Source organism: Scomber scombrus, chromosome 1 (assembly GCF_963691925.1).
Source record: "Scomber scombrus chromosome 1, fScoSco1.1, whole genome shotgun sequence".
Classification (NCBI taxonomy): Eukaryota; Metazoa; Chordata; class Actinopteri; order Scombriformes; family Scombridae; genus Scomber; species Scomber scombrus.
The window spans coordinates 28,294,842-28,312,405 of NC_084970.1; the positions used below are offsets into that span (position 1 = coordinate 28,294,842).

At 37.4% G+C, this 17,564-nt stretch overlaps 1 protein-coding gene across 2 annotated transcripts in view; it reads left to right on the forward strand.

Annotated features, from left to right (window-relative positions):
• Window positions 1-17,173, forward strand: part of map2k5 (mitogen-activated protein kinase kinase 5) — a 59,223-nt gene extending 42,050 nt beyond the window's left edge. For both annotated transcript variants that reach the window (XM_062424945.1, XM_062424954.1), the window contains 3 exons: window positions 789-850; window positions 2,103-2,148; window positions 13,747-17,173. In XM_062424945.1, coding sequence (XP_062280929.1) covers window positions 789-850; window positions 2,103-2,148; window positions 13,747-13,857 — 219 coding nt within the window. In that variant the 3' untranslated portion in view covers window positions 13,858-17,173. The remainder of the gene's footprint in view (window positions 1-788; window positions 851-2,102; window positions 2,149-13,746) is intronic.
• The last annotated feature ends 391 nt before the right edge of the window (window positions 17,174-17,564 follow it).

Consider the following 17,564-nt stretch of genomic DNA (forward strand, 5'->3'; position numbering starts at 1 on the left):
GGAAATCCAAACAATGGCAGCTCTGATATACAGCAGTGTCTCTTACATTTGCACTTTCACCTTTTGAGTCACTGAATTTGTTGATCCAAGTAGACGAATTGTGGTTTCACCCAGCAGATTGTAATGTACATTACAACTTGACTGTCAATGTCCAGTTAAACACTGGAAGTACTTAACTCTGAACCTCACTGAACCCTTCATCATAATTTAATCTTCAAACATGAAGTATGTTGTATGAGTAATTGAATGATGAGATGTAAATTTCTAAGTGTTGCACTTTATCAACCTTTGTGACCTCGTCCTTTCTGAAGCATGAATCTTGTAGAAGCATTTCCTTCTGTCAGAACCAGCCAATTCTCTCACTTTTTACCACTATTTATATATTTTAATATAGTGTCACTATTGCCCCGTGTTTTCTGCTGGCACTTGGTGTTATTCAAATATAATCAATTAACCTGGATTAACCTGTAAACCTACATCATGTTTTATTTGACAATTCTGTTGCACCAAAACCCTCGAACTCCAGTTTAAACTCAACTGGTTTATTTATTAAATTAATTTTAACCCTTCCTTCATATGTTTGTAGTCCTGCCAATACTTAGATTGAACCTGTCCTTGTAGTAGGTGTACATGAGAAAAATAAGAAAAAGATTTAAAATTTTGATTTCAAAGAGAAGTTTGAAGCAAGTACAGCTTAGATTCAAGATTTTAAGATCAGTGCACCAAGTTATAATCATCCTAGAATAAAATCTTTCTTTTTGTCTAAATGGTTTTGTTTCCTCTCACAGGATCCTCCAGTTCTTCCTGTCAGCCAGTTCAGTGAGAAATTTGTTCACTTCATCACTCAGTGGTAAGTCAGTTGATGCTACTTTTAATACAATTTAGAGTTTTCCTTCATATTTTAAATGGTAATTTGTCTTCAATTACGTCATCTGTAGTGCATTTGTTTGTGATTCTACTTCATACTAGATTCATATGTTGATGCAGTACACCATCTGAGCCCCACAGAGCAAGACTGAAATTAGAAAAAAAACAAGCTGCATTTGACATAGATTAACCAAATGGTCATAGATTAATAAAAGGCATCATGGTATACAATTACATTTAAGTGCTTTAACTTGTGTATTAATGCTTTGTGGCTATAATGGTTTTAGCTATGATGTTCAGCGCTGCTGGTATTGAATAAAATGTGAATTATTTATCTAATGCAACAGGACAAAGATATTGTTTACTCTGTGTTTGCCCCTGATTCATTAGCCTCCTGTAACCTTTACAGTTGCCCAGACATGTACGTATACACACCCAAACCACATGCAAATAGTATTTGTGTGAGTGTACTTACTAGCAGGCTGTGCCAGCTGTTGTTTACCCCCCATGCCTTCCTTATTTACTCAAGCAGGGCACCTCTCTCAGGACACACTGATTTACGGATACTGTGCCCTGCCTTGGTGCAGGGCTGGCGCTGGCCTCTCCCTGGCTATTCTTAGAGGGTTATATGGCCCATTCATTGTGATACATAAACCAGTTGCTGCACTCATCCCTCAAAGTCCATTATGTAGGTCATTTTGTCAGACAGTGTACATATATACATAAAATGGAGGATGCTAACAGAAACATACAATGATGTGGTAACTCTTCCAGTGTAGTGGTCTGATAATTAGGAAATATAAGAAATATTAATTCAATTATTTTATTTTAAATGTAATGTGTTGATAAGCTATAATTTCACCTGTGTATGAAGCCTTCTCTTTCTGTTTCGTGAAAGATTTGGTTTCAAGCCTCCTCTGAATACAAGATTCAAGAAAACTTTATTGTCCATTAATGCAGACAATAATGGAAATCTTTCACTGGTGCATACTGTAGGTCACCTAGAGCTACAATACATTACTGTACATATAAGAAAACATCAAGCAAACACATAAAGGACAACACAGTACACAAAGGGACAATGCAGTAGTAGTAAATCTTATGCAGTTAAAAAATAATATTAATTACAAAGTATTCGTTTATAAATGAAAATGATGATTTAGAAATTAAAGTAAGAACAAAAACAGCTTACAAATACTGCTTGAATATAAATTGCTTGTATCTTTTTCTTTCAGTATGAGGCGGCAACCCAAAGAGAGACCTGCCCCTAATAACCTCATGGTAAGTTAAACCAAACCTTCAATTAAACAGACCTCACCCCCACAAAATAGAAGTTTTGAATAACTCTGCACAGAGGGTGATCAAATTCATTAATTCCAATAAAAATTATGTTAGTATAATTTTATAATCTCTGTAGCCTTTGGAATATAATTGTTTTGTTTTTTTTCGCAATGATTGAGGTGATTTGGATCAAGGACCCCTAAAGTTGGCATTGCTCTGTGGAAACAACAGTAATGAACTTTTCAATAGTAATGAAAGATGTCAGAGAGAGGTCACTGAGAAACCTTGAGGTAGGATTGAGACCTACTTCAGCAATAATTTGTTCAATTCACTGCATTGGACCCAGCCTGAATGAATTAGGCCTAACAGCTGCCCAAGAGTCAAATAATTCTGGTTTACAAAAATTAAATTTTAAAGTCTAATACAAATTTGAGCATCGGACAAAAGGAAATTATTTTTAAGTGTGTGCCTCTGCCTGTCTTTCTGCATGTACCGGTAAGAAAGTGTGCCAAACAACGTGTAGACTTCCATTATTTTATTATCATGTCTCACCTGCAAACTGGAGACATAAAGAGACACCGTGAATGTTTCATTTTTTAAAAATTGTAAAGCACTTTTACAATTTAATATAAATCACCTTTCCCTTTTGACCATTTATGTAATTTTTTTCTGCATTATACCTGCTCCTTCAGGATAAGTTCAATAGTTGAAAGCCTGGACACACTCAGATTCAAGGGAATGGGAAATTGTGTCTAAACAGGTGACTGGTATGGTATGTCCTCACTCAAATATTGAAATTTACAACTTACATACATAGCCTGAAAATCCATACATCCATTGTCTGTGTAATATGTACTCTTCAGGATCAGGACTGTGTTTTTAAAACCTTTCAGTTCAACAATTTATATAAATGTTCATACCACACACAAATGAACATTCAAAGAGTCAGAAGACTATATGTAGATAAATCAGTTTAAATTGTTTTAATTGTTTAACCTAATCTTGACTATTTCTTTGTACATGAAAGAGCAAAAGCCTATGCTCATTTACCAAACATACAGGGATCAAATAAATATTAGAGTAAACTAAGGATATCCAGATTATGTTCTTTTGGTCCCAATCTCATTCCGAGTCCTCTAAAATTGAGTATCTGACAATCTGTTGTGCAGGAGAGCAACTTTGCAGCACGAGCTGGATGGGGTGGACAAAACACAGTAGAGAACAGTAAAGAAAGCATCTCTGTTTGATTGGGTTAATTTTAGGCAATGCTCATCAAAGTGGCCAAATCATCCCCGATACCAATCCTCCAGATCAGCTTTAGACATCTCTAGAGGAAACCTGAATAAAATATATCAACAACACCATATGCCTCCCACTCAGTGTGGACTTGATGGGTTTCTCTGTTCTAGCATTAGCACACAAGACTACAGCAGTTTGCACAAACTGCCTTTTAAGAGTTGCAACACACTCCAGTGTCTGTGTTAGCACCAAGGACAGCGACAGTTAGGTCCACAGAGAGACGACGGTGGAAGGTTTGTGTTATGGGGACGGAGGGTCGCAGGGTGTAAATGCAGAGCTGCTAACAGTTTTCATGTTCTCAGTCTCCCACCATAAAGGAAGGCTAAAGGGAAATGTTGGTTCATTGGGAATTGGTCCCTCAAGACAAAAGTGGTTTCCTTGAGAACATGCACTTCTTCTTTTTGAGGAAGTTCAGCTTGTTTTGTGCCATTTTCACCTTTATTTGAACCCAACTTCCATTGTTTGTGATGAGTGACACCTTCTACTCCAAACAATATGTTTTCAAAGTCTATCTATATAGTTGTTGGAGTGGAGTGGATGTTGTATTTAGTTTGATACAATAATCTGCCCATTTCCTTTGAGTTTTGCTGATCTCCTGATCCACACCTTGTTGTCTGCTTGTGTGTTCATTCCATGAGGAAGAATAAGAATAGCTTTTTCACAGTGCAGTTTCTTGTGACCTCCATGACATGTTGTCCAAGCCAGATCTTGATTTCAACACAAAATTGCAAGTACAAGGATTACACTGAATATTAGTTACCAGTATTGGACCTTCACCAATGAATAGGCAGTTTATTCCCCCAAATATACGAACACAATTGATCCATTGAACTCTGAAAACCCATTTATCCAGTGCTTCACTACACTACTGTGTACAGTATTCTATAATATCTCAAGGTCTGTAAGAGCAATTGAACAATCAAGAATGTCTCCATGAGTTAACAGTACAAATTGTCAAGAAGATTGTTCTTGTCTGTCTGCACTTTTTGCTGTGAGTAGCTCACAAACTCAGGCAGAACAGAATAAGTAAAAACGTCTTACTTTCTGATAACTTCTTAAAGAGACAGTAGTTAAGCTATCTATTAAAATAAAATCTTAAAAGTTGAATAAATGACGAATAGACCTGTTAAACCAGCCATCAAATAAAACAAATTAAGAATAGGAAGAAAAAACTATCCTTGGATCTTGTGAGTGATCACCCTAAAATACTCAAGGGATTTCATATAAAGATAATGAGTTGAGCCCATTACCCCTTTAGTTTTCTCTTAAAAGTTGACAATTCTTTGTGATTAATATCATTACTGCTTAAAGGTAGGGTGTTCCTTATCCAAACCGAGTGTCTATGGATAGTGGCAAATTGAGGCAAATTTCTGATTTTGGTTTAAACCTCAAGAATGAATTAAAAGTCCAAGATTCAGTACAAGAATGATACTTAACATCTGAGTCTTTACCAGAACAAAGCAGGTTGAAACAGCTGGAAAAATTTACGTTTCTGTCTTCAGCGATGCATGTGTTCAACATGCAGCACACAGATAATCTTAAACAGCAAGAAAGCATTTCTGTGCTTGATTTAACAAAAAGATCTTCTCTATAATTCTGTCCAATCACAAGATTTCAAGTGTCAACATGTCGATTTTTGGTTTCAGGCTGTTTTTTCTTTGCTATCCTTACATCACTATATGTTGCTTCCTTTTCAACTATACACTTCTTTTTCCATCTCTGTTTTTTAAATGCTGCAGGTCATCATTGTTCACATGTCGGCATTCTCAGCACTGTTCCTGTCAGTGTTTCTGATTTCTCTCCTTCCTTCACATTCCTTCTCTGCCCCACTTCCCTCATATTCATTAACATCCTTGTGCTCTTTTTTTTTTTTTTTTTAAAGAGCACACACTTCTCTCTTTGGCTTTTTTTGACTCCCCCCTTTCCCTCCATCCCTTTTGTCTTTCCTTTACCTATATTTTAGTCCTCCTGTAGGCCTTTCATTTCCTCCTCTGCCTATGATGAACTGAGATATGAGGTCATGGATGCCTGCCTTCGTGGCATCAGCCTGCTGATTGTCTTTCTCTCCTCCTCCTCCTTTTTCGCTCTTTCCTTTCCACCTCTCACTCTTCTTTCCCCATTCTCCCATCCTCCTGAGTACATTAAAACTCTTTACCTATTCTATCTGTATGTTAATGCACCCAGCCACATATCCCCCTTTTTCCTCTCTCTCTCTGCTGTACAGAAAATGCCACCATTAGCTCTGTTTTTTATCTTGTTACTCATTTCTCCTGGAAGTTAAATGCTAGAAATCACACAAAAGGTGTGTAGACACTGAGCAAATAATATTGTTTTATGACTATACAAACTCACCTAGTAGCTCTAGTTTGCTCATCAGCTTTCAGCATGTGGATTTTCTAATCACTGGTATTGCTTTTATTGACGTCATTATTGTAACTGTGATTTTATCCTATTAGACATTCTATAAAGGGCTGCTGTTTGTTTGTATGCCTGCTCTCGATGGGCTCCGTCCCTGAAGCTCGACACACTGTGTTACAACTACTTGTATTAGATGTTGTTTATGTTATTAAGATTTTATCCAATTTAATTTTATAGTCATTTTACCCAACTAAGGCTTCACAGTGGTAAAGCGCTACCATATTACCATGAAACATGTTGAAACAGCCCCAAAGGCATGTCAGGCAGTGTTGGTGAGAGTATGGTGGTCTAAACATGTTAATTGAAGCCAGCGTTAACATTAGAGACCTTAGGAATAATCACTTTTTTAGGGCTTTAAATGAAAAAACTTTATAAATTTGATAATTTGACATGGTTGCAAAATGATTGCTTGATTGTTGCTCTGAACACCTCACAAAAGCAGAACGCTGGTCCTCTAATGCTCCCAGAATCCTACGATTTCATACCATTGTCTATTGAGTGTTTAACTGAAGCAGAAATTGAATTAAACCAAAAATTCTCCACGTCCCTTTCACCAAAGCCAGCTGCACAGACAATACGACAAATTAAAAGCAGTTTTCTATTTTAGTAAAGTAGCAATCAAGCTCCTGGTTTTTATGATATTTAGTTTTTAGCGTAAGAAATTACCTGCTACTGTGTTACCACTATGAAGTTAGTGATATACAGTTTGTCAGTTTAATGAGCTGTTTCTGCTGTGAAATAGTAGCTTGTACCACACCAGAAAACCTCAACACTTGAAATGGAGATGGAAATGTTGAGGTTATCTGAGCCCAGACATTTCACACCATGACTCATAATCTATTTGTCATTAGTTGATGGTTGATTTCTCCAGAAGAAATAACTAACTGACCTCTGTCTGGCTGTATCAGGCTCAATACTTTTTTTTTGTCCTATTAGTGAGAGATATTTCTCCTCTTCCTCTCTGATGTAAAGAATCACATGATGAGCCATTAGATAGGAAAGTGAGAGTGTTTTTCTCTCCTTATACTACCAATGCATTTTTCATTGTGGACACCTTATCCTGTCATCATAAGCTAATGACGTTAGTCAGTTGAGGAGACTTTCCACTGGCCCGCTCCCAGGACGTTAGACAAGACGGGTCATCACCAAATACCTGCAGCTGAGGTTTCCTACTTTTGGTTCTAAAAAGGCTCTTCCTCCTCTCTCTGATTCTTTAATACAAGTCCAAGTCCACTTACTATGTGTGCTGCACGTAATGGCTCATTTAGGCTTTAGACAAAAAAAACTAAGCCTTGTATTAGTTCATATGCATCACAAAATATAAATGGTGCAGCATTATTTTGCATATTTATGCATGTGTTCATTTGTGTGTATGAGGGTAAGAAAAACAGGACTGATCATCCCACACAGTTATATTCTTTGATTGTGATTTGATGGACATTTCATCCCCCCACCCTTCATCGTCCCTCATTCCCTAGCCATCAGCCTTCACGCAGCCTTTTAGCACCCTTGTCAATGCAGCCCCCCTATTCTGCTTTACTATTCATAGGCAGACATACACACAGAGACAAATTTCCTAGCCCCCTTTCAACCCCAGACACACCAGATGAGCCCCTCGGTTTTTCACAAAGGAGCCCCTCCTGTCTCTGACCGTCCCTAAATCTAGTTACAAACTAACACGCATATGCTCACACACACAAACATAACAAACGCACACACAGATGGAAGCTTGGTATCATCAAGTTTTGACCACTTCAACAAAAGTATCAAACACTGTTGTAAACTGTGGTTCGTTATTACCAGCAAATAAATGTATTAGTTATTCATGCTACATCTCTTCATGAAACATGTCAAATACAGTAATTTTAACCCATGCTACCAACACGGATCACTTCTTAATTGAATATTACATTCATACGTTCATTCCAATTTAAGGATATAAAACAATATATATTTGTCCACAATCACAATAGCCTGAATGCGTCTGATAAACTGCTAGATTTTAAATGCAGTTCTTTTAAAATAGAGGATTTCGTCATGTGCTTTTCCGTCTTTCTATTGTCTTGTTTTTGTCTGTTGGTTTGTCAGTTTTGTTTTTTGGGTCAAGCTACTGCATAAGCCAATTAAAATGACTTAAAGGATAGGTTTGTAATGTTTCAAGTCGGTCTTAAAACAACAGCCAGGTGTCCATATGAACACTGAAAGAGGTTTTCCTTGCTGTAATTATTCCTCCTGTTCATACTGACTGTTAAAAGATCCCCTTTATCTGAAGCTTATATGAGGCTTCAGCAGTCTGTGTTAGTCATATCAACTTAATATCTGCCACATTTACTGTCTTTTTAACATCAAATTCCCTCCTTGTGTTTCCCTGTTGAGCTGCGGTGGAAGCATAGTAACGAAAAAAGACTTTGGCTCTGAAAAGACTAACGTTGAAAGATATCTATTTACTATCTACTAGATACTTTAAACAGTATGTTAAGTTTTTTGGTAATGATTCATGTGTTGCTGTCTTTTATAAAGTTTAGTTATTATGTTTATCATGTAATGATCCTAACTTTGTAAGCTTTACTATCTGAGGATTAGCTGCCTTTATGTTTACATCGCTAGATGTGCTAAAAGGATTTTCACCTGCATGTTTACATATCATTCCACTTCTTCAGGGTTCTTCTTGTCTCTTTGCAGACTTGTGCCAAAATCACTGATGTCACCTCCTCCCTAAACTTTCCTGTCAGCACCTCGGCTTGCAAATGTTTTCACATTTCACCCTTGGGTCTTTATTGACATGAACCCCATTCACACATTGTGGTACACTACAGTATGGCCCTGCTGCACATCTGTTCAGTCATGTCATTTTGAATAATAGCTGGAGTCGAAATTACAATCAAATTGGTGTTTAGACCTTGTACTTTTTTCTTTTTTTTTTAACATAAAAATCTGCATCGGTGTATGATTGTCTTGTTTTGTGAATTTTCTTGTCTTTTTTGTCAGGTATGGCATGAAATTAGACATCAGTGAATACAATTAGTCAGTTTATCTGTGAATTAATTATTAGACAGCAGTGTATTGGTTTCTCTAAAGAAATTTAGGAACTAAAAATACCAGTAAGATCTCTTTAAGATATTTATTGATTTCATGGGGCTTCTTACCTTTTTTTCTCCCAAACTTGGACAGGCTATCAGGAGCACCAGGAAAAATTCTGGTGGGCCTGTCACTATGTGGGCCACTTGATCAGTCCGTTATTAACCCAGGCTGGTCTGTATAAAAAAATCCAGGGCCATTCCAACCTTGTTTTCTCCCAGTACACAATGACTAAATACAGAAAAGCTATAGTGCTGGTTACACCTAACTACGGTTGGTCTGGGGTGGCTTGTAGACTGTCATGTCACTCTGCTAATTGCCAGCCACTTTGTTTCAGCTGTGAGCTTCAGCAGGATCAAAACACTTGTGGATGTTCACTCTCTCCTTCCTACAGTCCACTTCTCGCCATGCTTGAGATCAGCTATTAGGATTTATTAGTTCAGAAATATGACATGATCTCCAAGCACATGACAGCCAGAAAACACTCACTTTTGTATACTTGGTTGGGGACTAAACTAGGCCATGAAATCAATGATGCTCTTGCACATTTTACCCTCCGTTTTTTCTACCTTTTTCCATTTCAGTGGCTAACATTTAGAGTTCTGGCTCATTTATTGGTGAATATCTGGAGAGAAAAAAGCCCTCTCTTACTAAGTAGACATTTTTGAAAGCAGCAGATAGTTTTGAAAGCAGCATTAGATGCTTGGATCATTAAGTTTAGAGAAGTTTCCCTCTATTCCCTGTGAAGTGAGATTGGCCAAAGTGCTCACACACATACTTTTCACCCTTTAAACACACACTTACCAGTGCCAACCAGTTTCCAGAGGGAGCTTGTGATTAGCATGTAAATCTGTAAAGACCTAGTTATTCTATCTACCTCCTCACCCTTTCCTCTGTCTCACACACACACACACACACACACACTGACACACACACCATGTTTCCTCCAACACTATTCTAATGAGGTGATGACCAGTCTCTTGTTATAATTGCCTCAAACTCGTTTTAATTTCTTCTGAGCGTATTAATCATACATAGAGTTATTTAAAACTGCATAAATTAATCTTAGATTAAACAGACCCTTCAAAGGCTTCAAACAATTAAAGAGTTAGGTAGAATTTCCCCTGGGTTTAAGCCATTTCTATTTCAGCAGCACAGTTGCAGGTGATTATCCCGTTTTGATGTGGCCAGACGGTGATTAATGTTACTTTTAAATGAGTCCTTCCCCTATCTCACCTCTGTCCACACTTGGCTACAGCAGGAAGTCAGAACACCTTCAATGACCTAACTAAGGAGTAGTTATTCACTTTGTATTTATAACTCTTTCCTTACAGTCTCCATATTTAATTTAAGTCGCAGGTAATGTAATTATTAGATTATGTGTGTGCGCGTGTGTATACTTTAATTACTCATGTTGTGGGGACAGTGATCTGTTTACACGGTCACACAGTGGAGACTCAATCACCTCCCTTTTGGGGATAAAAAGCAAATCCCTATCATGTAAATAATTACATTGTAGGGTTAAGTCTGAAGAAATTATTATAAGCCAATGTTATGTCTTCTAAAGTGATGGGAAGTTGAGATTCAAAGTCCATTCTTTATCTTGGAAAAAGTAGTTAAAAAAACATAATTCACAAACCTACTTTCAACCAGTTGGCAGTATTTACTTGTGTATTGAGTTGAAGGATAAATAGAAAGAGGAAAAGAAAGATCAGGCCTGAACAACGGCTTCAGGTGAAAGATATTAGTGTTTGGCTTATGTTAATGTTGTTTTCTACAGCGTTTCTCGACTTGTGTGATTGTGTGATATAAGTGTTGTGCGAAGCCGAAGCCACGCATCTTCATCCAGGTCAAATTCCAGCAGACATCAGCGGCCTGTCAGGGTTAATTTCTAGAGCAGAGGTGGAGCGCTGGATTTTAAAAACATCACTCAGGACTTCTTTTATTTCTGTATCACTCCCTCTCTACTGAGGCAAGGAAGAATGATTGATGAGATGGGTATTCAGCACATCGGGGCACCCAGAAGCATCCACTCCACCCGTGTCATACTGACACACTCACACACACACACACACACACACACACACACACACACACACACACACACACACACACATCACTGATATGAGAGTAATTAACCTCAGACTGTGTTAACCCCAGCTGCCCATTAGAAGGACAACAGGATTGATGGGGTTCCCCCCAGTCCTTCACAACTCTCTATAGTTTGTGCAGGATTAGCACACAGTGGAATGTGTGTCCATTTTTCTTCAAAAATATAAAATTACAGACAGAACATGTGGCATTTGTAGTAGTTAAAGAAAGAATTGGCGTCATACATAAGTCTGATAAGTCATTTGATTTTGGCAGACTTCAACTTAGAATTGTCGTGCTACAAACTTATAAAGTACTCCTTTTAACTTTATCATGTATGTATCCGTCATGTGATGATTTAGTTTCTTGAATTTAACATTTTTCCAGTCTAAATGCAAAAGGACGAGGGCGACACAAGCAGGAAAAAGTGGGGTGTCACTGTCAGCCTGTCCTACTTTGTTTCTAATCTTACATTGTCTGCACCAGTTTGGGTGTTGCTGGAGGGGGTTTAACATTGTGCCACCACAGAAGAAACAGCTGACAACAACACGACTCACCTTGAAATCACTTTTACTCGTCAAATCTGAGGCAAACTATTTACAGTATGTCGCTGTTATAGAAGGATGTTAATGATTTTTCTGAAAGCTTTTCATATTGACGCGTTCTTATTACTTATTACTTCATTTGTTTTTAGGCATTATTGTATCCTGAATCTAAGTACAGCATCTCAGTAAAACACTGATCTTTTAGTCTTAAGGCAGTATACTTCATATAGTTCATGTCAGATGGTTGAACAGTGTCTGAAAGCCGCTCCTCCCACATCTTTTAACTGTCAATTTCTAGAAATGTCCAAAACAGACAATCCAACAATGGCCAATTGTGCACAGGTGATGAGAAAGTGTATAGAATTTCTCTCATTTTTCACATAGCTACTTTTGTCACTTTCTGTATGTATAAGTGAGCGCAACACCATGCAGACCTTCGTGGCCAAACTGACAGATTGTGTGCGCCATTAATCCACATTGAAACGATTTTATCACACTGCATCCATTTCAAACAGCTGTAACAGCGTTTACCTGTAGACAAGGTTGATGAAACATTGTACAATCTAGTTCGTTTCAACCCCACCGTGGCCTTTAGTTCGAGACAGTCTCCTATTAACCAACGGTGCAACGGTAACAGTCTCTTGTTGTTGTTAACGGCAGATATCGTTAAAATCAGTGTTGACAAGTTCATTTCGACTGACCAACCACTATGTTAACTAATTGGCCATCGAGACACCACAAATAAAAATCATGGTCAGCTTCAGTTGACTTGTCTCATTTACAACCTGCTCCCCTCACCCCTTTGATCCCCGTGTGACCTCTGTGATCTCGTGCTCAGGTCTGTAGAGTCTCCCAGATGAGGCTGGTGATTGGGACTGTTGTCATTGAGATATCACATGTGACATCTCTGTTTCAGTCCTGCAGCGCTAACAAGTGAACGCTGCAAGTATTTAATGAACGTGATGAGCCACCAATCAACAGAGAGCAGTCGTATCTGAGCTCAATTACTGCCACCACTGATGGAAATCAAACCGATACTCTGATATACCTTCAGAATTAAACTGTACCATTGTGCAAAATGTGAACACGAATTATCATCACATACAAAAGCATTCGGTCATGCGTTTCTTTTTAGGGGATTAACCAAAAGTTTTCTTTGTGTTATTGTTGATGGTTTTTATGACCAAACTCATTTTACAACCAGTTATGACTCACGTAGATCAATAAACTCCAAACACATTTCTTTAAAATGTCCTGACAAGCCATCACAGAAACATTTTGCATTTAAAGCCAAATCTGTTGGGCTTTAATATTTAAGAGTGTTTAATGTCGTTCCTCTTTAATTTATTTGTATTTTATTATTATTTCTTTACTAATGATTTAGAATAATTATACAAGTAAAACTAAACAACGCACTTCACATAAAGCTGTTGAAATGTTTGCAGCTTCAATCTGTTTATAATAAAACTGATCATAAAAAAGTATCGCACTATGGTTATAAACCATTTTTAATAGCTGTTACAATATAATTTTCTCCCTTTTATGAGCAGGATCATTATTTGTGTTGACTGTTTATGGATGGAGTAAGATTAGTGCCAACAGTTTATATTCCAAGCGGGGGGGGGGGGAAATGGAAATTGAAATATGAGATATTAAATCACCTAACTCAGAAGCAGCTGATGTAATAAATAAATGTAAAAATGAGTCATTTAAGTACAATTTTGAATTTGTTTTTGGAAATACAAGTACTGGCTTTGTTATATAAAAAAGTACCTGGTCTTTGCATCTGTGTCTTGGGATTTTCAATCCATTTTTTAATTATCAAACCCCTTTTTTTTATTTGGAAGACTATTTTTCACAGGTTACATTTAGAAATGAATCAAACGTAGCAGAAAAAGTCAACACCAATAACGAATTTGCCCAGAACCCTCCACAATACTAAATACAATAGACATCAATGACTCAAAAGATTCATGCAGCTTTTATTCAGAAAATTTGGACAGACGTTTTTCACCATTGTCTGCCAGTTTCTACACCCAACAATCAGTGACCCGAGAAAAATTGCCAGATTAATCGATTATGAAAAAAGTGAATAGCTGCAGCCATAAAACTTCTAATTTATCAAATGTTTTCTTAATTGAAACTTCTTCTTCTCTCTTGTTTTTAGGATCATTCCTTCATCATACAATATAATGATGGAAATGCAGAGGTCGTGTCGATGTGGGTTTGTCGCTGTTTGGAGGAGAGACGAGCGCAGGAGGCTCAGGGACGCGTCTGACGTCCTCCTGCTTGTCCGCCCAAGATGGACGATGATGTTTGACCACGAACCTTGAACACTTAACGAAGGCTTCAGTGTCAAGTACGTCAATATGCACTGTACAAAGGACTTCACGTACATGGACAAAAAAAAACTAGATGTTTAAGACTTCATGTGAGTAATTCTTCATTTATCAGCAAGAATGCGCCGTGAAAATGAAGAGCTCACATGCTTTGAACTGAATATTAATCTCTGCATTCAAAAAGTGCGGAGAGCAAATTCTTTCCAGCGTGGGTCTCCATCCACGGCTTCGTCCCCACGTTTTTCGGGAGCATACAGAAATGCAGTGAGCATCCCAAGTTCATGAATGGAGGTAAATGGTCCCGGTTTAAAGGATCAGTGACGATAAATGACTTCACAGTTTAAGACTTCAATATGCTGACAGAGTTGTGCTCTGTTTCTGGGATGGTATCTCAAATAACCGTCTTGTGCTTTACTGTTGACAGCCCTCTAGTGAATGTTAAGGTTTTTGCCTGTGAGTAACTGCCCATGTGTGTGCCTGTTTTACCAGTGGTATAATTTATTACCTCAGCAAACTTAGGTTGTCATTGTAGTAGCAAGGCTTCCCCCAAAAACGTACCTATTTTCAATGCCTGGACTAGAATATTAGTCTCCCAGTGATTCCCAAACCTTGTGAGGTTAGAGAATGAATGGATTCAAAGCTCTCTCTCTCTTTTTGTCTAAAGGAGTGTTTGTGTTAGCAAAGCGAACAGAAAGCCCACAGTATGAGTGAGTCCGAAGGAGCACTGCATTGTTAGAGTGGAATGAAATATATTGACAGCCATCTTTTCTTGATTCACAATGTTACCGTCATTGACACTGACCGAGAGGAACCAGGGGTTTTCTTTTCGTTTAAACTAGTTTTTAGTCAGTTGCACATCTATTCTGTCCCTTTGCGCAGACATGCCTGATGTAAAATGCCACTGAATCAACAATTCCACACCCAGATCTCCACTTTCACTCTTTAGCTTTTTGTTTTTCTTAGAAACCATTAAGAGTAACAGACGATTGGTAATATAAAGAGATCAAAACTCTTCTTCCCCTTACAAAGCGACACTTTTTTAAAATTTTAAATACTTGTTTTATCCTTACTTTAGTAAGATTTATCATGGACTGTACAGAAATAATGATATTGTATTATATTGCCTAATGAGATCAGTTGATAATCTGTAAAGGGAGTACATTAATGCAGTGCACTTAACACCAAAGACCACTGACGAGCCAAATGGTGAATTATATCTTGTGACTGGGGCAAAATGTGATGGATTAAGTGACGATGAATGCTTTGACGAGGTCTTTATGTGCAGCTGAAGGAATGTGTAGCACTCAAGTGCAATTAAATGTCATTTCTTCCACAAAGGCAAAGTAAAAAGCAGCCTCAGATAAAGAGCACCGATTTCTTTAACAAGCTACTTGTAGTTTCTTCAGCACCTTGTTAGATGTGCTTTTGTCTTCTTTAATAATGAGGAGACACACATAAGGTCTTGGACTGTAATTCAAATCTGAGAAAACATTTGTTTGTAGCACAGTTACACATTGCGCCAGCGTTACCTTCGTAATTGAGGAACTCTACATCAAAACGTGTCATATATTAACATAATCAAACCTACTGTGAGACCCTTTTTTCATCAGTATGATTTTTTTTAGCATCGTATGTAAAATTTCTGCCACTTGAGGTAACATTTACTCTCCTGTGTAAGTGAACCTCGTCCTGACAGAAAATGGAGGAAATGTTGCATGTGTGAGGAAAAACCCAAGCTGTGTCCCAACTCCATACTCCATGCTAAATCTAAGAGGACTTGTAACGTGTTCAAAAATGATTATTTTCTATATTTATCATCTGTGAATTTACTACATTTGGTGCACTCAAAGATGCAAGTATTTACTTATTATTTTTATTTTTGTGGTGTTGATGAACATGAAAAACTGAAGATGGTGCAGCAGCTCCAGAAACGTTAAAAACGGTTTGAACAAAATGTTTTAGTTATAGATTCACTTAATATCGTCCTCCAGAGCTTTCATGCTCATCTTGTGTTCTTCCAGCTTAACTTTCTGTTTTCCAGCTTTGCACATGTTAGTGCAGAATTATAAAGTGCAATCATTTCTTGAAATGAAAATATGCAGTGTAATGATAAATCAATTCGGTATGTCAGATGGAGTCGGGACGCAGCACCATAGTGTGCTGGTATCCACTTCTTATTACATTATTGCATGATTGATCCAGTCAAACAGATTATGATTTGGAGGAGAAACTTTTCATAGTGTCCTCTGCTTGTTGTGTTCAGAACTCAAAAGATGATAATAACAATTAGATTTTTCATATGCACTGCCTTAGAAAGATGATTTCTTGGTAAATGTTTTATGTGATCGATATGATATATGACAGATATAATCATAAACTGTTAAATTGACATTCAAATGGAATCCCTTTCCATGCCCAGTCCGCTATTATTGCTCATAAAGTTGTCTGTAGTTGTATTTAGTATTTCACTCTGTTACAGCAGCTCTGGTACAGTTTATGAGCTGAATCATTCCAGATAATGTTTGTGTTTGTTAATGAAAGTGAAGTAAACTGTTTTTTTTATGAGTGTACACAACCAGCAGAGGCGCAATGTGTCATAATCCCTCCCATGTTGACAAAGTTCATGTGTGCCATGATTTGCCTCTAAAACCTGAAATTAGGCACAGCCTTTTCTATTTAATGTGGATGAATATGCATTTACTTTCACTTTGGGAAGTGTGTTAGTGCGAGACGCCACCATGAGAAGTAGAACGATTTTTAATATGATCCAGTAGCATGGTTCACCAACAGTTGTTCCAGATGAATAAAATATCTACTCTGTTATTCCACATATTGTTTATATTTATGTGTCATTTTGGATCTTTGAGATTCTACCATAATTTTAAAATACCTGTAAGACATCATCATTAAGTTGGCCTTAGATGTAACAATGAATACTTTGCTAGCCAGTTACAACTCTGCAAACTCTTAATGTATTCAAGCCAATCAAATAAAACCAAAAATAAAAATTGATTTCATATTTCTGAACAGGTGTGGTATGAGCTCCAAGGCGCTTCATACAAACACATTTTTATTGTTTCTTTGATTGTTCAGCTCTGTACTCATTGACTGTGACTTCTAAATATGAATCTGCAGCATCAGTATCCATGAAAATATTTATTGTTTTTTACTTTCAGCCTGCTTACAACAGAAATCACCTCCTGCTGTGTGCTGTGATGTTACTGGCTGATTATGTAATTATTTGTTTGCACATATTCAAACCATAATGCACAAATAAAATAAAAATTATTTAAACATAATCATTATGGGTAAGTCTTTGTTGTTTGCTTTACATTACCTCGACCTTTGAGTGCAACATATTCTGTCACAAACATTATTCAGTATATTTTGACGTGTGTTTCTGGATTATTTTAAAGGGAAATCTAATATTTGTGCTTTCAAACAGACACAAAGTGAATTTTCATCAGTGTAAAAAGGCAATCAGTTTTTCTGCCCACCCTGCACTCCTGCTGGTAAGAAAAATCACTCTCCCTGCTGGACACTTGTGCCTTGCTCAAGAGTATGTTGGTGGAAGCTTCTTATTCTGCACTCAAATCTGTGTTCAAAAGGTTATCTTAAAGGGGTCCTATCCTGCACTTTTCCAGGT